The sequence below is a fragment of the Phoxinus phoxinus genome (genome assembly GCF_949152265.1).
Source record: "Phoxinus phoxinus genome assembly, chromosome: 1".
Taxonomy (NCBI): domain Eukaryota; kingdom Metazoa; phylum Chordata; class Actinopteri; order Cypriniformes; family Leuciscidae; genus Phoxinus; species Phoxinus phoxinus.
The window spans coordinates 31,623,903-31,648,657 of record NC_136876.1 but is presented as its reverse complement, the minus strand read 5'-3'; the positions used below and the strand labels follow the sequence as shown (position 1 = coordinate 31,648,657).

General features: G+C 37.7%; 2 protein-coding genes across 3 annotated transcripts in view; one reads left to right on the top strand and one right to left on the bottom strand.

The window, feature by feature from the left end:
- Nucleotides 1-29: 29 nt before the first annotated feature.
- abcc1 (ATP binding cassette subfamily C member 1 (ABCC1 blood group)) lies at nt 30-23,304 on the bottom strand. Of its 2 annotated transcripts, XM_079622975.1 has the most exons (33): nt 23,286-23,304; nt 21,300-21,435; nt 18,960-19,136; nt 18,725-18,850; nt 18,385-18,522; nt 17,618-17,743; nt 17,467-17,528; nt 16,263-16,394; nt 15,903-16,130; nt 15,280-15,457; nt 14,488-14,649; nt 14,291-14,383; nt 13,997-14,200; nt 13,715-13,861; nt 13,435-13,522; nt 13,107-13,176; nt 12,128-12,254; nt 11,324-11,500; nt 9,665-9,832; nt 9,393-9,582; nt 9,133-9,174; nt 6,728-6,779; nt 5,987-6,125; nt 5,601-5,808; nt 4,703-5,013; nt 4,351-4,550; nt 4,108-4,234; nt 3,928-4,029; nt 2,594-2,740; nt 2,307-2,465; nt 1,974-2,140; nt 1,692-1,886; nt 30-1,525 (listed from the first exon to the last, which is right to left on the bottom strand). In XM_079622975.1, exons 2-33 carry the CDS (start codon nt 21,345-21,347, stop codon nt 1,417-1,419), a joined length of 4,599 nt encoding a protein of 1,532 aa, XP_079479101.1. In that variant the 5' UTR covers nt 21,348-21,435; nt 23,286-23,304; the 3' UTR covers nt 30-1,416. The 2 variants fall into 2 exon arrangements, with proteins under 2 accessions (XP_079479101.1, XP_079479102.1); XM_079622976.1 differs by lacking the exons at nt 9,133-9,174; nt 23,286-23,304.
- Nucleotides 22,612-24,755, top strand: part of myh11b (myosin, heavy chain 11b, smooth muscle) — a gene marked incomplete at its 3' end in the record, with an annotated part of 14,778 nt that continues 12,634 nt past the window's right edge. The window contains exons 1-3 of the mRNA XM_079622965.1: nt 22,612-22,666; nt 23,276-23,641; nt 24,372-24,528. Of these exons, the coding sequence (XP_079479091.1) occupies nt 23,300-23,641; nt 24,372-24,528 (499 nt within the window). The 5' untranslated portion in view covers nt 22,612-22,666; nt 23,276-23,299. The remainder of the gene's footprint in view (nt 22,667-23,275; nt 23,642-24,371; nt 24,529-24,755) is intronic.

The following is a 24,755-nucleotide window of genomic DNA, read 5'->3' as shown; positions in this document are numbered from 1 at the left end:
GATAAAAGATAAGAAAAACAGACTATGGGCTCTTTACAAAAATTTATTTATATTTCCCCTTTACATAGCTTGATTTATGAAACTAAGTACACTTAAAACTAGTGCATGTATACAAATATCAAATAATTACCTTTATGTTTACATACAAATCATACAAGTATGTAACTTTTTCATTTAAAGTCTGTCTGTCAGTTATTTAAAAAAAAAAAAAATTGGCCTTGAAAAAAAAACTCAAAAGGCTTAAATGATCTAGAGTGGAGGAACTGATGAATGACACAACATGGCCCACTCAAGCGTACATTCAACAGATATATGGTATACAGCACGGCGAGTGAAGCACACAGCACACAGCTCAGCAGGTACAGCAATCTGCACAACAACCGGTCCTTACAGAACTACTACAATTTGGGTATCTGACCTTAAATATGTTTAGGATAAATCCTGCTAAATTAAAAACAATATCACCCCCACCAAAACAGGAGGGGGAGACACACACTGGTTTGACCTTTTTTACACAGAACAATAAGTGCATTCATTGTTTTTGGTAAAATGATCACTGAAAAACAATAACAGTAAACAAGGATCATAAATCAAATACGGCAGCTAAATACATTCACCAATGAAAGCAGTAGGCCAATGTAGCCTCTACAGCATTATAATGGCAAGGCTTAAGTCACCATCAGTGGGTAATACCCAGTAATAAATATGTTACATGATAAAATAATATTATATGAAAGAAAAGAAAAATATATTGTAACAGATATTCTTAAAGTATAAATAAAGTTTAATTGAGAGAAAACAATGGCTATCTGGAGGTAAAACTCAAATGTCTCTTTTTACAGAACATTTCTTTGATGATGAGAATAGCTTCAAACATTAACTTTGGCGTGCCGTGAGATGAAGCCCCTCGTGCTCATGGAGGGATTTCACAGCAGCTGTTTGGTCAGTATACAATTGATCATTGCATCAAAGGTACACTGCACAGAGAAACTTTGTTCTTTACTCCTTCAAGTGAAACAATGTTGCAAACAAAGGTTTTCATCAGTAAACAACAGGCAGAAAAAGCGTGGTTTAGAAGTCTTTCAGATGAAAACGGACAACAAAAACAGTGATGAAGAAATTAAACTAGTTTCAAACATCCCAAATGTTGGCATCAAACAACCTTCAAAAGCAGAGAAACCTTTAAAACGCGATTGAAAAACGGAGGGCTACAGTAGCTGAGGAGCGGAAGAATGGAGTGGTGTCATATTCACACTGTGTGTGTGTGTGTGTGTGTGTGTGTGTGTGTGTGTGTGTAAGAGCTCCAGGCCCACAGAAGAGGTACCTTCAGAGTCAGTCTCGCCAGGTCCACTCTCCATGTGCTCCACCCAGTGATATGTCCTAAATGAACAGAGGGCTCTTCAGCCCCTCTAATTATTAGACCAAACCTGAGTCTTTGGCCATCTTGTAGAAAATTCCCTTCTTGGCAATTAATTTGGATGGAGAATCAAATTCTGCCATCTTGCCTTTATCGAGAACCAGCACCCTTGAGAGAAAAAAAAAAGACTTATTAACAAATATTTATTAAATATTATTATATAATAACAAAACATTGTTGTGGTTTTATATAATATTTTGTTAATATATATTTTTTTATTTGACATTTTTGCAGATTCATTATTCCAAAAACAACAAATAAGGATAAAGTTTACCTTGTGTAGTCCATGATGGTGTTGAGGCGATGTGCGATGGTCAGAACGGTGCAGTCCTCAAACTGAGTTCGGATAGTGGACTGTATCAGATCGTCCGTCTCCAGATCCACGGCTGCAGTGGCTTCATCCAAAACCAGAATCTTGGTTTTCCTGAGGAGAGCTCGAGCCAGGCAAACCAGCTGCCGCTGACCCAAACTGAAGCCCAGAATATCCCGTCAGAAACACTCAGATCAGCTTTTAGTCAAGTGATAAAGAGGGAGGAATCTTGTCAAGAGTTTGTACCTGAGATTCTCTCCACCCTCTGAACACTCATGGTTGAGTTTGTCAGGCAGGCCAGACACAAAGTTCTTGAGATGTGCGAGTTCCAGAGATCTCCACACCTCCTCATCAGTGTAGCCATCAAAGGGATCCAGATTCATGCGCAAGGAACCTGAGAACAGCACGGGATCCTGAGGTGGATATATATGAAAAAGATGAACAAAAACAGCATAGTTCAATTGTCATTGGCAAGTTAACTGAGGGGAAAAAAAATTTATTCTGAAAGGAAAACAACAATGTGACAACTGTATTATTGATAACAGCAAATGAGTGTTTAGGTCTATTCAACTGCGATACCTGAGGAATGATTGTGATTCTGGATCGTAGCTCATGCAAGCCCAGCTCAGCAATGTTCACTCCATCTATACGCATCTCCCCCTGAGCTGCCTCAATGATGCGGAAGAGCCCTAATGTCAGAGAGGACTTTCCTGCTCCGGTCCTACCCACAATTCCCACCTAAGAAAAACACAAAAAAACATACATACATGATTGACTTTGTAGGTCAAAAGATTCCTAAATGAACATTGTTTACTGACAAAGTCAAAGCATGAACAGATTTTGGATATTGGAATGATTTCACACACTTTTTCTCCTCCCTCAATGTTGACCGAGATATCACAAATAGCCAGCTCTAAGTCCTCTCTGTATCTCAAGCCAAAGTTGCGGATTTCAATGCGACCAACGGTCGGCCAGCCAGCAGGAAGAGTTGAATTCTCCAACCTCCATTCAGCCTGTGAACAGGGACATCAATACAGCACAGACCAATCACATCTCAACAATCCATCTTTAACACTGAAACAAATGATTGAAAGTAAATAAAGTCAACTTTGACATGAACTAACATACATCTAATACTATTTTAATCTGCTAATTGTGCTAATTATACAACTGGTCAAACATTTGGGGTTGAAAGTCTCTTATGCTCACCAAGGTTGCCTTAAAAAAAGTTATATTTTGAAATATTATAACAATTTAAAATAACTTTTCTATTTTAATATATTTTCAAATGTAATTTATTCCTGTGAATTATTTTTTAGCATCATTATTCCAGTCTTCAGTGTCACATGATCCTTCAGAAATCATTATAATATGTCGATTTGATGCTCAATAAACATTTATTATTATCAAATTTAGAAAACAGTTGTGCTGCTTAATTTTTTTGTGGAAAACACGATACATTTTTGTTTCAGCATTCTTTGATGGACAGATAGTTCAAAAGACTAGTATTTCAACATGACATCATGACTTTGCATAAACATACACGCCACTGCCAAGTATGTATGCCATACATACGCCATTTCATGAGATCAGTCTTGAGTATTTATTTGAAAAATAAAGCTTTTGTGACATTTAGACTTTTGCTCAATTTAATGCATCCTTACTGAATTAATCAATTAATTTCTTCACACACAAAAAATGACAGACCCCAAACTTACAATTAACATTACAATTAATGTAACGTTTAATAAGTGTATGAATTATAATTTAAAAGGAACACCGCATATTTGTACATAGCATTAAAAAAAATTATCCGTCACACTGAAAGCCCATTTTTAATGAACTAGTGAAGAAATAATTTTTTAGAAATAGCAAAAGACAAATGATAGAAAAAAAATCAACAGTTACAAGATCTCAGATATACACATTCCCTTTATACATGCATATACATTTTAACCTAAAATCCTCATAATGGCAAAGAAAAAAATCCATGGAGACATCATGTATCAATTATCCAAATTCTTTCTGGAAAAACAAGTGGCTCATCTTGTAGACATAAACTATTTCCCGCCCCTCCCAAGTGCGCTAACTGTCCTTATCTCTCTAGTACAGTGTGAGATAAGGAAACCAGGCTAATCACAGATTGGACTCAACAGAAGTACAGAATGATCACACACAATCTGCCTGCTGGTGCACTGACCTCTTTCTCTGTGTCTCCATATTCCTTCACCCTCTCCACCGCTACTATGTTTGTCTCCAGCTCAGAGGACATCCGCACCAACCAGTTCAGAGATGCTGTGACCTGTGTGAAATACAAGAGTAGTAAGAACTTGGGTGGACATCTGCCTTGTATCTCAGCATTTGTAGATGTCAGACTGACCTGCAGCGCATAGGAGATGGAAAGCCCCATGATTCCTGGACTCAGACTGTCCCTGGCCATCACAGCAAAAAGAGCTGCAAATGTCACAATGCAGTTCCCCACATACTCCAACCTTACCGCCAGCCATCTCCAAGACACAGAGGCACAAAGACACACAGAAAACTTAATCTTTCCAAACAACAAAACACTAATATATCTAAGTAAATGAGACCTAAAACCTAGGGAGGTTTCTTGAGTTCTCACCGGTTGGCTACAATGCTGGGGAAATAAGCTTTTTGGTTGTGGTCCACTCTGCCGTCACTCTCCCTGATGAAGCGCTGCTGCTCTCCAAACGCTCGGATCACACTGGTGCCCAGCAGAGTTTCATTGAAGTGTGTGTAGACCGGAGAGCGGCTCACAGACTCCAGTCGTTTCAGTTGCCGGGAAGACGCCACGTAGAAACGCTAACAAAGACGGAAAGACACATTAGAGCAGCAACTCTCAATCTCGAATCTTTTCTATTTAAATGTATACTACTGCTACAACATTGTATTTTACCCTAAAGTGTTGCTAGCCTATACTAACAAGCATTCAGAAGGTGAAATAACTGACTGACCTGTACAAAGAAGTACACCAGACCCAGAGGGGGGATGATGGCGGCTACCAGCGGCGTGGCGATGAGGATGACAGCACATGAGCCAAGCACATTAAACAGTGAGCCCATGAACATTTTTATGATGCTAGGGATGACAGAGTCAATGGTGTCGGTCTCTTTGGCAAATCGATTGACAAGGTTGCCGCTGGGTGTGCGTTCGAAGAAAGACATTGGCGATCTCAGGACATTGTAGAGCATTGTCTGGTGCAGGTAGCGGGAGGCTAAGATCCCACCAATAGACACTGACACAGAATAGCAGAACACTGCAATGCCTGCCACAAAGAGAAAAGAAGAAGAAAAAAGTATAAAAAGCTGGCTTTTCAGAATCAAACTAGTTTTTGGACCAATTTACTACAACAATAATCAATAAAATATACATTTAGATAAAAATGACCAATATAGAAGTAAAACAAAGCAACATTTGTATACAAAAAGGATGTTTAGTTGTATTAACTGAAGAAAAAATACTATCATTTACTATCATTATTAATTGGCTGTACTGATAAAATTAACTTAAATTAATTTATTGACTTTTTAAACGAAATTCTGAAATATTTACATTAAACTGCAACCTCCAAAATGGCTCTTTATATGGCTAAATATATATATATAATTATTTTTTCAATTAGAGCAATTAAATTATGGTCTTCTTTGGTCTTAAAGACTTTCATCCTAGTATTCCAAATAGCTATGGTATATGCATATATCCATACAACTACATCTAAAAGCTTTACTTTGGTAAAACCTTTTACAAAGTTGTGTAATGCACTTGTACCTTGAGAACAGTTTTCAGGATTTTAAAATGTGAATTTATACAAATCACATGCAACCAACTGAAAGTCAGTTCTTTTAAAATCACCTTGTGAGAGTCCCAGGCCTCCATACACCCCTAAACGCATCTCTCTGTTGGGCTGGGTGTTGTTGATAACAGGGTCATCTGTCCAGAGACTGAGCCAGTAGTTTGAGCCCAGAGAGGACAAATGATGACAGAAGAACAGAAAGATACTGAAGATGGACAGGGGCAAGCCGATAGCCTTCATGTACTCCCAAAACACAGCTAGTTTCACCTGCACAACAAACATCATTCACTAAATCTCAGAATCAAAAGGAACCAGTCAGCTCAAACGACACAAATTAAGCCCTGACATGATTTTGAGAGAAACTATTGACCATAACCAAAAACAAATAACATGTCCTCAGGGAATCATGCTCTCACATCCTGACATAGAGACGGTGGATTCCTACCCTGCCAGTGTTGGCTTTGTCTGCCTCGGTCAGTCGGGCAGAATCTGCAGATTTGGTCTTCTTCGCAGCATCAGCATCGTTTGGTTCAGTCTTCTGTGTTTTACCGGTCCCGGATGCATTTAGAGAGTTCTGACTCTCTCTACAGGACACAGAGAAACACCAGGCTAGTCAATAATGTCAAAATATTATTAGTACTTGATTTAAACATTAAATGGTTGTTACATATTAGACGGTGTCCTAATCAACCTTAACACAAGTCATTTTATAATCCAGCACAAATGAGCGAGTGCGCATATCTGATGCATTGGTTTATATGGTTTCGTTCTTGGTTTTCATTCTGATGAACAGAATTTGGAATTCATGAGAGATGTAGCAGCGACTTATTCACTGACTCATGATTTGGCCACAACAGTTCTTCTCACAGAGGAGGAAATTACCAGTGAATAACTAGTTGCAATTCAATCTGTTTCCCACACAAAAGCTGTCATATGACTTCAAAAGACTTAGACCCTGAGACCAAAGAAAGTTTTGGTCATTACATTGTTTATAACATAAGAAACAATTGGAGAAAAATATATATTTTATTCATGTGTTATGCTATGTCCACCAGGACTTAGTTGTTTAAAAAATAAAAAGTCATGAAATTACATGTATATGGGCAAAAACAATGTGATTTTTTTTTTGGACAGTGTTTATTCAGAACAGAGAAATTAGTTAGAAAAGACATCAGCGATTTCTTACCCCAAAAGGGCAGCAGGGCCCCCATTTTCGAGTCCTTTCCGTGGCACTGCATCTGTGGATGAGAAAATATTGACTAAATCAGATAGAATTACATACATCTTCCTGCATGCTTCATGCCATTCCATGTCCTCACCTATACCACTAACAGAACTCAACCTTTCTCACTATTATCTAAAAGTCATGTCATTCAAAAGCGCACTTTTTTTGCAAGAATTTTTGTAATCAAGCAGCAACTAGAGCATCGGTGTGCCCTTGAGTACAAACGTCTATATTTGAAATAGCAGTAAAAGACAATACAAATTTGCTTCTAAGCAACCACACCTCTAAGGCCAGTTGAAACAAGGGACAGTCTAACAAAAACACAAATGCTAAAGCAATGTTTTTAGGCTCAGAGGTGTGGGTTACAGTTAGAAGATTCACCAGCAGGCTGCGCTGAAACAGTGCCGAGCATCTCAGACACAAGTCTGGTGAAGGTCAAAGGTTGAAGCACATTCACAGTGCTCCATTCTAGCAGTGATGAGTGTAAATGTCCTACACTGTATACTATAAGGCCTTTCCCTGTGCGTCTGAAATTAAATGAGCTTATTTACAAATATCATGTGCATCAAATATAATAACTTACATACTTTGTATTTTATATCTTTAAATTACTTCCGAACATTTCATTAAAAGCAGCATGTGAAGGCAATATTAGATGTTGAATTAAATTACTTTTGATGTTAAAGGTGCATTTTAAAAGCAACTTTTCATGTTAAAAATACCCGTTTTCTAACCCATACATGCTTAAACAATTGCCTGATGGGCTGAATGAGCCCTTCTCTGATCACTGAGATTGTCTCTATAATCCTGTAAAGTAAAATAAATAACAGGGATTCGGGCCTGAATTTTAGACTGGGCGTGACGTCACGCGCACATAGCTATGTCTGGCAGGTTTGTGTATTCGCCGGCATTCTCCGTAGAAGATGGATTGTAAGAGACCTGCTTGTAGTTAATTTCAAACACCAACGCAAACTCCACGTAAGATAAAAAAAAAGAAAACTTTTGTCTAGTGTGTGCAATAGAGGATGGATACCCGACCCGAGCCCGACGGGACCCGCTGGTACCCGACGGGCCGGGCCGGGTTCGGACAGATATTTAGAAATGATGTTCGGGTTCGGGTCGGGCTCGGTCACATCAGCACGATAAGGCATTGAACATTTTAAATTTAAAACAGCTTATTATGTAGGTAGCCGATGTGCCTGATGCTTTCACTTGATGCAAACGTTCGTTTTTGTGATTAAAATACATGTACAATATTACCATAACATCCGTCTTCCTGTGTGCGGACATTTGTTTATGTGGCCGTGACAACGAAACACGTGCATAATGTGCGCGCGCCAGGTGTTAAGAGCGCTTGTTGCTCCGCGCGCTGATGCGCTTGTCCTGTTGACATTTCCGATTGCCTTCTTACAGTTGCTTAATAAAAGCGGGCTTTCCACACAAACAAACGTACAATTGTCATTAGTATGAGAAAAAAATGGGATTTTAACTGCCGGTCTCGGGTCGGGCTCGAACATAAATATCTTTATGCCTGTCGGGCTCGGGTCGGGTTCGGTTACTGCTCTGTCGGACGCGGGCCGGGCTCGGACTGAAAAATTCGGCCCGATCCGCACTCTAGCGTGCACATCTCTGGCTGCAGTTTCGCTTGCCGCCAGAGGTGGCATAGTTCTGCAAAAACTCAGAATCTTGCGCTATGCACCTTTAACCTGTAATAGAAAATGTATAAATGTTCGGGGTCAAAAAGAATTATAAAGAAATTAATACTTTTATTCAGCGAGGAGGACACATTAAAAGATCAAAAATGATAGTACAGAATTACAAAATATTTAAATTACTCAAATATTTCTATTTAGATCCATCAAAAAATACATTATCATACTTTCCACAAAAATATTAAGATGTGCAACTGTTTTCAACATTCAAAATATATTAAAATAGAAAATATTAATTTAAAATGTAAATAATCTTTTTCCTCTATTTTCAATCAAATAAACTTTTGAATGGTAGTGTATGCTCTCAAAAATTCAATGTTTATGTTGTGTGCATATTATGTAATTAATGTAGTAACATGTAGTCAGTTACTTCATTGTTCAGCTCTCAAGTAGAAATGGGATCCAGTGTGAAACTGTGAAAAAGAGTACCATTTACTTCATCAAAATGGAGCACAGTGCAAGGATGTGCAATAGGTAAATGTATGGTTGTGAGCTATAATCCAATGGTAATGAACTGGGAAAGTACTAAGGAATCTAACTCAGTCTACACGTCAAATATTTCAGACCTGCATAATAAGCCCTACTCTAACATGCAAGTACGTGCAGACCTATTTAATTTATATGGCCCGGGGACCAATTATTACACCCTCAAACCTTCAGATTTCCCTTTTTCGTCCTCTGCCTCCCCTCCCTCTTCTGAAGAGCCAACAGAGGGGACAGAAAACATAGGAACACATGGAGATGAAGACATATATACACAGTCAAAAAGAGATTTATCTCTAGACATGGATCACTTGGGGGGGGGAGATCACACGAAATGTGAACAATAGTAATCATTCAGAGGAAATGGCTTTGTGAAAGGACAGATGCATGAAAGCATGAAAGAAGTTCAGACATGAGGAGGCAAGCCTCACCTCCCCCTGACGACTCCTCCTCCTCCTCCTGCTCTTTGTTGGAGTAGATATGCAGGAACTCAGCGAAGGCGCCCTGTCTGCTCAAAAGCTCGGCATAAGAGCCCATCTCTGTGATTTCTCCATCCACCATCACCAGGATCAGGTCAGCCTGGGGCAGGAAGCTCAGCCCGTGGGTCACCAGAACCCGAGTCTGAAAAAAGCACCAATGCGTGATGTGAAATGTATATAAGAGATGTATACATATTTGGATAATGCATGGGAAATGGCCTTACTCTGCCCTGTAGCAAGCCCTGAGGTCCGATGACCTTCTCAAAGATGTGTTTTCCTACATGAGCGTCCACGGCTGAGAGCGGGTCATCCAACAGATACACAGCACAGTTGCAGTACACAGCCCTGGCCACACTCACCCGCTGTTTCTGACCTCCAGACAGATTCACACCCTAAGATTACAGGTGTCATATGATCAACCCAATTATCTGTTATTATATATTTAAGGCAAGACACCACAGGTGAATAGGGTAAAAAATGTGATTAAAATAAAATCACCATACTTGCCCATTCATTAACACAATTGTTTTGTTTTCCAAGTTTTCTAAAATGTTCTGTTTTAATATGCATAATCTAAATAAATATGGACTAATTTGCATTCATTTCTAGTACAGAACCTATAAAGCCAGGTTTAAAATTCTTGTTTCATTTTGCTGACATATTAGAAGTAAAAGTTTTGGATTTTGGATGTCCATTTTTATCACTCCATAAATCAGAAAATACTGTCAACAGGCACAATGTTCACAATGTTTTTAGGAATAAAATGTTACCAGATATGCAAGTGCTACTGAACTGGACATTTCCGGCACGGTGCAGAAAAAAAAAAAAAAAAAACTCCTTTGTGCGAAAAATGCTTTGCGCGATAACCAAAAACCCGATGGGTGTAACTTCCGATAAGCTGTAAACAATCAGTGAAAGGTTCGCTCTATGAACGCAATATGTTAAAAGAAAAAAGGTCACAATGAGATGACTATTCTTCTCACCCTTCAACTATCAAACATTAAAAGGACATTTAAAAGTGTAAAAGCATCAACAAGGGACTTTTAACAGACCATGAATAACCCCAAAAGCATGATTCTTTCCACAGCAATAACGGACGGGTTAAATATCACTGTAGTAATATACATCTGTATTATGTAACATACGTTGCCTTAATCAAAAATGTTCATTAACTTCAGCATTGCGTGATACCATTTCAAAGCGCTTTCCGTCATTTTAACAGAAAATAAATTGTATTTGAAAACAAGGTATTCTAGGATTTGAGGAGAAAAATGTGAGATTCTTTGTGCATTCCAGTGAATTATTAATGGGATAAATCGTAAATTAAATCAGGAGAACAGACCACAAATGTGCAGTAGATGTTGTAGAGATTTTTCATACTATTACAGTGGAATGCAAAGGGAAAAAATTAAATAATCATGAGAAAAGGAATGCAGTGACTGAAAAGAGCTCTTGCCACAAATATTCTTGTTATAACATGTCATGTTAAAATGCTAAGTGTTATTCTCATGATGTCTGAAAATAAATCATGAAGGAAAACTGACAGATCAGCTTTATTTGTAGGGCAACCTTATGATTAAAAATGATTCGTTTCAGTCTTTTTGAATGGAAGTTCCACCCATAATTCCCATAATTCAAAATGCAGTAAGCTCGTTAGGAAAAAGGTGGATAAAATGACCTATAAATGATATGTTGTAATTTAAATCTAGAAGATGAAGATAAGGTGTAATAAAACAAACACTTAAATGTGCATACTGCATGTCTTGTCTATAGAGTCTTGACTGTAGCATTTAAATCAGCCTTTGATGGTATGTAGCTTCAATCACTATTCTGTCGTACTTGGTTAAGAGAAAAATGTAAGAATCATTCTAAAATCTTTTTACCTTCTCTCCAATCTCCGTAGTGTCTCCTCCAGGTAGGACCTCCAGGTCAGGTAGTAGAGCACAGGCCTCCACTACTTTCTGGTACCAGCTCTCTTTGGTTTCCCGTCCAAACAAGATGTTGTCTTTGAGGGTGGCGTTCTGGATCCAGGCCTGCTGAGGCACGTAAGCCACAGAGCCCTGAAAAACAGAGTCAGACACTCAATACGTCTCTTTATTATCCCATTATTACAGTTATCCAAATACACAGAGGGTTCCAAATGCCTTGGCTCTTATCTTTTACTTAAACCTTAAAATGTCATTAAAACATTGTCTTTAAGAAATCAAAACAAAGAAATGTATGACATACAATGAATAACAAGTATTTCAGATTCTGCACAATTCTAAATCAAATAAGTATATTTGGGACATTGATCATGTGACGGTCAAATGTTCTTGCTTCCATTGAAGCTTAAGATGCTTTTTGGATCCTTTTCAAATCATGTGGAGTTTATGCAGCTCAAGTGCTGCTGTCATTAAAAGGGAAGAAATCAAATACTGAGAAATTATGAAATTCAAGTTCAACTTTCATTACATTTATGTGAAGCTAATTTAATGTAATGACGTAATAAAATATTAATACATATTTTATGATACTATATTTAATATATAGTAAATTATATTAAAATAATAATGCAAAATATAAGCATTTTCCAAAGGGGTCTCAAATGTTTGAGCCCCAGTTGTATATTCTGTTAAACTTAAATAAAACAATCGCACTATAATTAAAAGAGCCACTGTTTTCAGATATGTAGCTTGAGTCTGTACCTTGATTGACACATTTCCTTCTTGCTTCTCCATCTCCCCCAGCAAAGCTGAAAGCAGAGAGGATTTCCCTGAACCCACATGCCCTACCACAGCAACCAGCGCCCCCTCAGGGATACGCACATTAATCCTGAAGAGAGAGAGCGAGAGACATGCTGACACAAGAGCAGATACAATGAACAACAAACAGTTCAAACATCATGTGGACACAGGCGGCATTGTGTCAAAACGGTATAAAGGAGTTTCATTCATTCATTCATTAGGATTTCTTAATTAACTTCATTGTTGATTGAAGATAATGGGCAAATCCTTTAGTGTACTGACATTAACAACTGAATTTACCGTGAACAATAATGCAAGACAAATTAAACATTTTAATGCATGATTTGAAGTAGATGAGGTAGAAATCAAGCTAAGATTAAAAGGAATTCGCCACCCAAATTTCATCATCTTTCTCATTAATATCAATGGAGATTCACCAGATTACAATTCCTCTGGCGATTGTCGCTCTCCAGTATCGGGGTTCATGCACATGTACTTGCCTGACATGTCCTCAGAAGCCCGTTTCACCAGTTCTGCTCTATGTAACCGCAATAGTCAATGCTAAAAGTCATTCTGATGCATTAAATATAGTATAACTACATTTATATAGAGTACTACATAAGGCTGGGAATTGAGAACCAAATAAAAAGAACCAAAATCAAATTAATTTCATGACATTATTACGTTAACAGTTCTTTATTGTAACAAATACTATCAAAAAATATTGTATTTGTTTAGTTAGGACTAATTGTTGAGGGAGGGTGGTGCTTCTTCAAAAATAATTATTGATAAAATATATAATTATATAATAAAATTGTTCATGGAATCGTTCATCGGAAGCAGGATTTTAAAATTCCATTAAATTCCCATCCCTAGTACTCTATAACATTGAACAAGATGCTATTCATTGTACCATATAGTACTTGCAAAATGAGGTTACCTCTTCAAAGTAGGGGGGTCGCCTTTAGACCAGCTGAAAGCTCCGTCCGCAATACTAATGCAGTCAGGAGCTGAATGAGCAGGAAACAACAATGAAGTCTCTTAAGTGAACATCAAAACACATGAGATGACTTTAAACCCACAGATTCATCGAACAGCTGTGCTGCTCTCTCATACAATCCTTTTCCCCCCTGTCGGACGAAACTGTTTGGGGACTGCAGAGCTTTGAGAGTCAAACAAGCACAGCATCCTAAAAAAAAAGCACAACACAGGACACAGCACATTGGGTCTTTTGTAGATTTGAACTGCTTGTGAATCACTGAACTTACATCCAGTGATGGCTGGCCGGTCCACACTGTCTTCATCCAACTCTTCATGGGACAGAAATACACGCAGACGTTTCAAAGACACACTGGCCTAAAGAAGCAATAGATTTTGTGGTTATAATTCAAAATTAGGCAGATAACGATTTCCTGGGTCTTGCTTGAGAGGATCACAAGTGCTCTGTGTTCGGGGTCCAAAACCTTTTGAGTTCTCATAACATAAACCACATTCTTCTTATAAGGTTTACATTTAGCTTTTTTTTTTAAAGGAGAAAGACAGGAATACCTGCACCATGCTGCTGATGACCATGGGCAACATATTAAGAGGGAAGCGCAGGATGTTGAACAGAGCCAGAGAAACGAACGCCTTCTGCGCATCCAGAATATTATGTTCATCCACTAACACGTATACTGCGAATGTGGAGAGGGCAACCTTTGTGAAAGAAAAAAGATCACATGAATGAATGTCTTACAACCATAAGGTAGCATCAAAAGCAATGGGCATAATGAAAGAGCCCATGTAAGATTGGGACTCTGGTCAAATGATTCACTCAAAGGCACCACCTACCAAAAATGGTGCGCAAACCCAAGTAAAGGTGGACACAGCACCAAGGTAAGCGGTCTTCTTCAGCACCTGCAATTCACTCTCTCGGATGGCAGACACTTTGTCTTTGAACGCCAGTTCCCATGCGTAGAGTTTAAGCACTTTAATGCCATTTAGTACCTCGTTCATAAGCTTGATCCTATTGTCTTTGCTTTTCATTTGGGCAACCTGTGGGTGAGTGTATCAGATTAAACAATGATGATTGATTAATGAAATGGAATCAAATAAACCTGCCGAGCAGGAAAAGAGGTTAAAAACCTGGTAGGTTTTAGTTTTCATGGCAATGACTGCATTTATGGGAACCATCAGCACCATCACAGCAACTCCAGCAAGCACAGAAGGACCCAGATTCTAATAGTAATAAAAAGAGCAACAAAAAAAACAGGTATTACTGATGTACAATGAAATGAACACACTAATTAAACATGTCAATACCCCTTTGTTTGGGCACATACCTGCCACAAGAAGTACAGGGCCAGGATAACCTGCAAAGGTGCTGACCAAATCATGTTGATATAAGTGATGAGGTCCATAAACCGCTGTGCATCTACAGACATCAGATTCACAATCTCTCCGACCGTGGATGTTCGACGGGCAGCATTGGTAATAACCAAGGCCTAGACAAAATTAAGGAAAACATTATAAATCTACACTACCATTAAAACTTGTTTTGTTTTTTTTAAAGAAAACTGTATTCAGCAAGGATGCATTGAATTGATCAAAGTAACATTAAAGACATTTATGGTATTAACTCAAATAAGTGCAGTTTAGAATTTTCTATTTACCAAAAAATCCTGAAAAAAAAATGTATCCACAAAAATATTTAGCAGCACAAATGTTTTTAACATTAATAATAATAATGTTTCTTGAGCAGCAAATCAGCATATTAGAATGATTTCTGAAGGATCATGTGACACTGAAGACTGGAGTAATGATGCTGAAAATTCAGCTTTGCATCACATGCATAAATTGTTTAATGTATAAGCATAAGAGACTTATTTCAAAAACATTTAAAAAATCTTGCCAATCCCAAACTTCTGAACTGCAGTGTATATGCAATTTAAAAGTCAAATTTTGTATTGTATTGTATTTCTTTTTTCTTTTTTTTTTCAATAAATAAAATGTTTTGTGTTCTGAGAGTTAAAGTATGACATTCATTGGACAATGCATTATTTTAAGTCTAAATGTGATGTAAACAGCTTATTACACCATGTTATGCACATTTTATCAAACAAGACTCCACTTACTTTCCTATATACGGCGCCAACGATGGCCGTACGTAACCTCATGCCAGTCACAAAGCAAACGTGAAAATATTTTTGCAGAATGAGGGTTTGAAAACAGGTACACACGAACAGCAGGGTGGTGTAGAAGTAGCCAAGCCAAGTAGGGGCACTTGAATCATTCACAAATTGGATAAGCAGCCTAAGATACAAAAGACAGAACTCACGCGAGTAAAAATGTATATGTCAATGGTGGTCAATTATGTTTAATGCAGCAGAATGTAGCTCTTCTGGATTCAAGCGAAAGGAAAGTGGGCAAACTGGTTAAAGGCTTACTGCCGAGAGTTCAGGTGATATATTCAGAAGATTAAAGAGGATTTGAACATGGTCCAGTGCACAATCTGATGGCACGACTTCCAGCATGCCAAAACTAACTTCACTGGAGCTCTTTTTAAGAGCCACAGCTGTTGTTTTGACTGTGTCGTTCCCACAGAGTTAAAGTCATTACTAACCACATGACTGTGAAAACACAGGGGGAAGGCTTGCCCTTTACCCTGCAGAGTACTATTGTTCCTGAACACAGCACAGATGGGAATAATTACACCTGCAAAACATAAATAGCTCATTTTGATGCTGTAGATTTATACCTGAGAATCTCTGGTCCAACAAACATCAGGACGTCATGAATAATCTTATAAAGAGAGCTGACAAGAAAGTAGGGTCCAAAGGTTCGGCAGAGAGCACAGAAGAGAGACGGATTGCCAGTTTTCTGAAGGGTTTTCGCAAGCAAAATCTCAGACTCTTCTATTGGTTGTCCCTCCTTCTTTTCTCCCCTTGCTGCACGTTTTGGAGAGTAGAGTGTCTTATCTACAGGCCTAGCACAAAAACCAAAAACAAACCAGAGGATTAGTAATTTGAGTAGCAAACCCACAGACTTCATTAAAAAAAAATACCTATGCACCTCCTTGAGGAGGTAATACAAAAAAAGGTAACTCCTTGAGTCTAACCTTTTGACCTTGTTGCATTCTTGGTCCCAGCGCCGCACTAGCTGTGGCACAACTCTCTGAGATTTATCCTCCACGTTGAGCGACCACAGATCCTTCTCCTCCAGAGGCCTTTTATAACCTTTCACCATCAATCTGTGAGGAAAAGTATGGGACATGAATGAACTATCAAGAAACAACATCCAGCTTGAATACAAGCTTAAAGGGTTGGTTCACCAACAACAACAAAAAAAATCTGTCATTAATTACACACCCTCATTTCGTTCCAAACCCGTGAGACCTTTGTTCATCTTCGAAATATATTAAAATATTTGTAATGAAATCCGAGACCGTTCTGACCTCCCATAGACTGCAACATTATTACCACTTTCATGGTCCAGAAAGGTAGTGAAGTCATTGTTAAAATAGTCCATGTGACTACAGTGGTTCAAACTTAATGTTATGAAGTGACGAGAATACTTTTTGTGCGCAACCCCCCAAAAAAATTACTACTTTTATTTCTAATTATAGATCATATTTTCCTCTGTGTGAGTGTCTGACGCTGTTCACGTGAGCACCATGACACACGTGTGTGTGATGCTGACGAGGCTAATACTGAGCCAGCGTTCTGACGTAGAACCCAGAAGAGCTATACTGTTTACACAACGTAAAAAGCGTCAGAGACTGACACGGAAGAAATAGTTGAATAAAGTAGTTATTTTTGTTTGTTTTTTTGCGCACAAAAAGTATTCTCGTCGCTTTGTAATATTAAGGTTGAACCACTGTAGTCACATGGACTATTTTAACTATGGCATTACTACCTTCCTGGGCCTTGAAAGTGGTAATAACGTTGCAGTCTATGGAGGGTCAGAACCTGAATCAAAAATATCTTTAGATGTGTTCCGAAGATGAACAAAGGTCTTACGGGTTTGGAATGACATGAGGGTGAGTAAATAATGACAGAAATTTTTTTTTTGGGTGAACTAACCCTTTAAGACAACAGCAAAATGAAGGATCCTTCAAAAACGATACTCAGAAGAAATACTTTTTCTGATATAGATAATACTTAGAATGATAATACAGAAAATTATGGGACAGATGGTATCAAGAAATTACATGAGTCAGACTAAAACTTCTAGATACCTCCATGCGTCAGAGGCAATGCACTAACCACTAGGCAATTCTAGAAGCGCAGTAGTTTTTTTGGTTATTATTTTTATTTATTTACCCTGTGATCCACCAGAAAGTGATTTTGGACAGGAACGAAGCTCCCAACTCTGGACATGGATTCTGTACACAAACATTCACAGTATTGGCCATCTATTCAACATCCATAAAATGAAGCATACCTTTACCTTCATTAAGGAAAGTTCACAAACCGAATCTTTGACAGCCTGTGAAAAGAGCGGAGGCTGGTCGGAGAAGCAGGCCAGGATCAGAGAGATGAGCAGCATGGTGTAATATATGTAGAATGTGGTATATTTGAACACGTCCACACTGCCAGGCTGAAAAGAAAGACTGTTGAATCAAACAACACTTAAAGGCTTTGCTCGCATTACAGACAAATCTGATTTGTTTTTTAAATTGGTACATTAGGACTGACTATCAGTTTGCAATTGGTGAACTATGATCCATTTGTACGGTTTATTCAACATCCTGTATATCATTAATTATGTGTTGGTTGCTATAGTAATGATGTAACAGTCAATGTAATACTGAGAGACTTTCTTCTACAGAAACTGATGAGCAGTTGTCAGTGTAGGAAGAAACAGGAAATTTGGCCTCTGCTGCGGTGCAGAACCCACACGACACATGAGAGATCATAAGTGACACAAATGTGAATATACTGGACCCAAAACTGCTGATTCATTCACTCATGCACAATTCTTGACATAGTGAACATCACATGAGGAAATTTATGAGGATAGAATTAACCAAAATGTGTGTATTTAGATGCTATGCAATTTGTGGGATATTACATGTGTGACACATACTGTATTTCGAATGACAAAAGAAACTACTTAAAATCTTATCTGACTGTTCAGACTGGGCTGAATTTCTCCCCCAAAAAAATCTGACTTCAAATCACATATGAATGTGGACTGACAGCAGAAACTGTCAGTTTTAACGCAAAAGTCATATTTACTTCATTCAACGCAAGCAGGATCTTGGAGCGAAATGTGACTGTAGCGCACACTATGGCGATCAGCCAAAAATTGAGCAACACCCCTGAGGACTGGACCCCCTTCATCCGCTCATACTGGATCAAGAACGTAGCCAGCAACTAAAACAAGTATAACAACACATTCAATTACACAACACTTCAACTTTGTAAACATCAGTCAAATAAAAGTCCTTGAGGCAAGAAAAGAGGAACACATTTATGTCATTTGAATATGAAATAAATGCAAAGCAAAGAGTAAATTACAAGCAAAGCAGTATAATTCAATATATGAAAAAAAAGGATATATGGATATGGATCTCACCATTGTAATGCCAAGCATTGTGGGGCTGACTAGGTAGACTGGGGCTATTGTAGCCCCACGGCTTCTTTCCCAGAAAGAGTAGAAAACATCTGCCCAGCAGATAAGCCATAGAGTGAACCCAATAACCTGTTGGAGAAGAGTCACATGACCTTCAAACAGCTCAGTCATAAAGCACGCTGCTAGAAAAAAACAAGTTGTTTACTGTTGTACCGGAATCCTGTTTGTTAAAACTCACTGTTTTAGCTCTGTTGAGGTGGGTCATGCATATGTATCCACGGTCATGGCTTTTGATGTATAGGATGTAGAACGGTGCAAACAACCAGAGGTAGAGGCATGGTATCCAAACCAGCAGTGTGTTCTGGAAACATGATGTCAGGTCTGGATTGTGTGTTTGCCATGTCCGGTTCCAATCCTGAAAACATAAGAGGATAAAGGAGGGGGGTCATTCTATTCTACATCTTTGGAGATTCTTTGGATGAAACTTAGAAACAAAGTAACAACTGGAGTAGGCAAAGAGCTCTTGGCCGAATGGTAAAGCACACAAAGACCCAATGATGTGTGCAAGGAACAAACACACCAGAACTCTTGAGCAGATCTTTCAGAGAACCAAAGTCAAGGATCTTTTCTGTGCAATAGAGCAGGGATGAAAGTCTTCAGCTTCTTGACAAAAAAAAAAAAGTCTCCTTTAAGAAGTGACATGCCTAAAAAACTAACTAAACCTTTTCTTACAAAGAAAATATAATATTGTTCTCTGTAGGGAGCATCTCTTCCCATAATCCTGTCTCTGAGGAGGAAAAATAGATCAATATGTGCAAGAGAATAATAGATCAATAAAAAAAGGCTACTCTGCTAAATTCTCAAGAACAGGACATGAAATGTGATTTTCTTGACATTTGAGCTATTGAACTAAATGCATTTGAACAGCATTGCCATAATTGTATCTGTAATGACAACAATCATGTGAATCTTTCAAAACCTGTCAAGAACATATTTCACCCCCAAATTCACATTACTGTAACAAGGAAAAACAAATATTTTTGATTAAAGCAAGCAAATGATAATATATTTGAATTTTCTGAATTATAGCAAAGTTATTCCAGAAAGTATAACAAAAAAGCTACATACATATACTTTAATAAGAACTGAACACAGCACTTAAAAAAAACAACAACATGAAGAATCAGGCTAAAATATAATTTAAACATTTATAATTTTTTTATTGTATTTGTCATGGCAGTTTTTGTTGCACTTAATTTACAGTAATAAAAAAAGATGGTTAAATTTACTGAATAAATAATAAGGAAAAAACAATAAGCAAAACAAAAAAGCTACACTTTTCCCCCTCAGTTTCCTAGTACTATGACAAGGAAAAACGTGAAAAAATAATAAGTTATTTAAATTGTAAATAATTTAAATACCATATAGAAGTATTATTTGTACTATTATTCTTTCTTTTTTTTCAATTATGGTAAAAAATAAATAAGATAAAAAATCAACTTACGAAATGCAAAAATTAGGGGGGGAGCTCAGGGGACTGTGCGTAAAACAATAAGTAAAACTTTTTAAGAGTAAAGAGTTCAAATGTGCTGACTTGCCATTAAAATAATGTCATAATATGGTTGTGATCATTTGTTTCTAAATAATTGTATTTGTTTATGTAAAATATGTATATATATTTCCTGTATTGTTACTATTTCACCCTATGACTTAAATCAGTATTAATATATTTACAAACTTGGAAATCTTTCATTGCATTAAATCCTTGGGCAAACAAAGGGCTTTGTAAACATAACAGCTGGGGGCATTTCAAAAGAAGTAACACTTTCTTGGCATGCATGTTATCTGTCAGAGTGATTTATAATTCAATGCTTTGGCCCTCTGATCCCGAAGGACAAATTGAATGTCTAAACCTGTCAGACTACAATTAATACTGTTAGTCTAGTCAGACCTTCCACAAACAAACAAAGCTTCATTCTTTCTAAATATGACAAATAATGACAAGTTCTCTAACGTTAGTTAAAAGGATACTGTCTGGTGTGAGAGGAATAAGCTCAACAAAAACAAGTCAGAGCAGTGAGAAGTTAACTCTTAAGCTGCACATGGCGATAAAGACACACATTGAGCAGGTGTCCGTGTAATAAATCGCTGTTATATGCAACGGTTAGATTGGCATAGAGGAATATCAACACTACATAATGCAAGTCTCCGGACACTGCGTATGGTAGTTTGCTGTGTGGCTAACCGGTTAGCTTAGCAGCAGTGGCTGCGTCTCAAAACCTAGTGAGCTGCCTAGTGCCTAACCAACGTTACCTTGACAGCATTATTCGGCGTTATAGGCGCATTCAATCCGAAGTGAACTCTTCACGAGAGCATTTGATGCCCGGAAATTATCTGGCCCTCGAAACGGACGTTCAAACGCGCCTAAGACGCACAAAAAAATGCTGTCTATGTAGAGAGTTCGCTATGTTTTGAGACACAGCCAGGGTCTCATAACCCGGCAAACCATGGCAATCTGTTGAAAACAATATCTTCAGTAAAACATAGTTCATGACGATAGAACTGTTTATTTACTTACCCAAAACGGATCAGAACCGTCCAAACTGCAGAAACTGTCAATACCCATTCGCCGCAGGAAGGATCTGTTATAACGTGCTGGGTTTATACTGCCTCCGTTTCATAACCACTGCTGTGTGTTATGGTGATACATGGACCTGTATGGAAGTGTGACATGTGAGATGAAGCATAGAGGGCGCTGTTACTTCAATTTAATAACTGACGTAACAGGAGTCACACACAACAATGTGGCAAGCCGTGGCTGAGTAAAATAAAATAGTATTTTTTGTAAAAAATGAACTAATATAATCAACCTGCTGGGTAAGGTTAACTGAAATGTGTCCTGTCCTATTTAAACAGCAGCTGATATTAGATAGGCTACTATATTTCTTAGATCATCAGGCCTATTCAGTGACTAGGCCTATGGCTATTTGATTATATAGCCTATTTGACTAGATAAAAAAAAAAATTGTAGGCCTAAATTAGTAACAAGTAGCTTCCTGGACAAAGGATATCCTGAACCTACTGTATTTAGGCTACTATTACTTTTTTTTTTTTTTTACTTTTTTTTTTACTAATACACAAGTAGCTAAAAAAAAAGTAGGCTACTAGCAGCATTTGCTGCCTTCACAGCATGTCGTAATACTGTGTAGTCCGACTTGGACTCGGAGCTGTTCACATTCTTGGAATTATATGTTTATGGCAACACTATCAACTACAAAATTAATATGCAGACGTCAAATGGTACAGCGAATCACATGATAAGTCAGAGCTCTCAGAAAATTCAGAGTTTACAAGTTGTAATTACGAGTTCGGGGTCGGAATTTTTACAAGTAGGAATCTCGTATTTATGGTAATTCTGAATGAACGCACCCTGAAAATAGATACTGGTAAGTGTTCGGGTTTAAATGTTAAAATGGCTTGCCATTCTAGACAACTATAGGGTCAAATAAACTGTTTGAGTTAACCCATGAAATGTAACCATAATATACCAATTATAAACATTACCTTGAGTTTTATGGCGGACTTTGTCCATTGGATAAGCGCTATAATTACCAGGTACTCACGCTACTCACCAGGTTAAACAGAAATATTTAATAATGACTTTAGTGAAGGCACTTTGACAGAGGCAGATAGTCATTTAGTGTTTAATGACCTTTACAAAATATGCCTTTCAGAGGAAAAGCCTCATCATTTGCATAGGCCAATAGCTCTTGTAGTTTATTCAGATAAATTCAGCTGTAGGCTGGTCCAAATGACTGGCTCCACCCTCCAAAGCTAATGCTGTCCATAAATTAAGACCCCAAAATTAATAAAGTTCATTCAAGGAACTCATTTGCTCTACGCATATACTGACACTGCAAAACCAAGAAGAGGTTACCATAGCTTGTAAGTATTCATTTATTTGATATGTGTGTGTGTGTATGTATAACACTGTATATTTTGTTTGTAGGCCTATTCATCTTTTACTTTATCTTCAAAAAAGAAAGGCATACTGTATTTTTTAATTGATCTGTACAATTTTACATTTGCCATATTTTAAGCAGGTTGGAACAGTAGAAATTGGAAAAATAGTTTTGTAATGTTTATAAAGTTTGGGTTATTGAAAATTGCAGAGATCAGTAACATTCATAATTGTATTATATTTAACAGTATAAATATTTTCTATAAATGTCTATGACGTACTTACTGTAAAATGACCTGAAAATTTGCCATGCAAATCAGATCCCTAAATACAAAACGGCTAATATAAATTGACACCAGTATGTCAATGGTGTGTGAGGAAGCTTTTACTGGACACACTCCATATAAGGGATGATCATGGGGCATTTATTATCACCTTTCAACAGGTTTATAGCTGTATAGAACAAGTGACCCGTGAGTGGCAAAGATATGGCTGTGTGGTTTGCCTATTAAATGACGCTATGTTTGCACATCCATCACAGTGTCAAAGGAGCCAATACAGACAGATAAAACACAGTTCTCATTACTTCACAGAATAACTTACAGAAATCCTTCAACATGACCATGCAACCAGACAACGAAGACAGCAGAGAGTTCCTGTTCCTTGACAGTGAATTCAAAAACAGTGGGGTGGCCCAGGCCGATTGGTCGACCAAAAAGATGGTGTGGATACCCTCAGAAAAGGAAGGTTTTCAGTCTGCCAGCATCAAAGAAGAGACAGAGAATGAGGTGGTGGTTGAGCTCGACAATGGACGGAAGGTGACTGTCAAAAAAGATGACATCCAGAAAATGAATCCACCAAAGTTCAACAAGGTTGAAGACATGGCTGCGCTGACCTGCTTGAATGAGGCCTCAGTGCTGCACAACCTCAAGGAGAGGTATTTCTCAGGTCTCATTTATGTAAGTGCATTCAAACTTCACCTTATTCAGTTGGAAGAAACCGCATACCTTTTTATTCTTGATCATATCTTTGTCATAAGTGTTTTCAAAATAGGGTACACGTTTTGTCTAAATGTTTGCAGAAAACATTAGTGAAGAGCTTTAGACAAATCTAATTTAATGTTTCTCTCTGTTAATACATTTAACAGTGCAATACGTAAATATTTTAATACAAAATATCCAGATTTGATATATTTTCATAAATGGTTAACTGTCTTCAGTGTCACATGATCCTTCAGAAATCATTCTAATAAACAGATGTGGAGCTCAATAAACATTTCTTATTATTATCAATGTTGAAAACAGTAGTGCTGCTTCATATTTTGTGGAAACCGTGAAATATATATTTTTATTAGGGATTCTTAGTTAAATAGAAAGTTCCAAAGAACAGCATTTTTAAGTATTTATTAACCAATTTATAAGAGTATAAATAAATAAAATAATTAATTTCTTTGAAAAAATCTTACAGACCCCAAACGGTAGCATGAGTCTTTATACATGACCATATATGCAGTAGGTGCTTTATATTTCATATGTGGGGATCCCTGGTATCAAAAAGATTGAAACCCCTGATAGTATGAGGGGGAAAAAAAGACATTTGTACCAGTTTATATAAAATGTATAATAATATTGCAGCTTTCTGACCTAAATCTTGAACATATATTTGATATTTCTATTGTAAACTCTTCAGACGTACTCAGGCCTCTTCTGTGTGGTGGTGAACCCCTATAAGATGTTGCCCATCTACTCTGAGAAGATCATTGAGATGTACAAGGGGAAGAAGCGTCATGAGGTTCCTCCCCACATCTATTCCGTCGCTGATAATGCCTATAGAAACATGCTGCAAGGTGACCACCAGTCTGAACTCACGGAATACAAACAGTTAGTAAAATGAACAGGCTTAATACTAGCAATAACCATTTTGGTCTCTCATCCACAAAATCATGTTTTTCTTGCCAAACGTAATGCTTTCTATGTTGTGTATTTGCACACGGCAATGAAGAATGAAGATGATTCATGTTTTATAGTTATTCAGTCCAGCTCAGCCAGCTGTGTATTGGAGAGTGTGTGTCGG

What these genes read in the sequence shown, in the direction of transcription:
- abcc1 (XM_079622975.1), bottom strand. Translation starts at nt 21,347, where the DNA reads ATGGGTATTGACAGTTTCTGCAGTTTGGACGGTTCTGATCCGTTTTGG. An exon ending in TCCTGCTTGCGTTGAATGAA is followed by an intron (nt 17,744 to 18,384) that starts GTAAATATGACT and finishes CTTTCTTTTCAG; the next exon opens with CCTGGCAGTGTGGACGTGTT. An exon ending in GGGTTTGCGCACCATTTTTG is followed by an intron (nt 13,862 to 13,996) that starts GTAGGTGGTGCC and finishes TCTTTCACAAAG; the next exon opens with GTTGCCCTCTCCACATTCGC.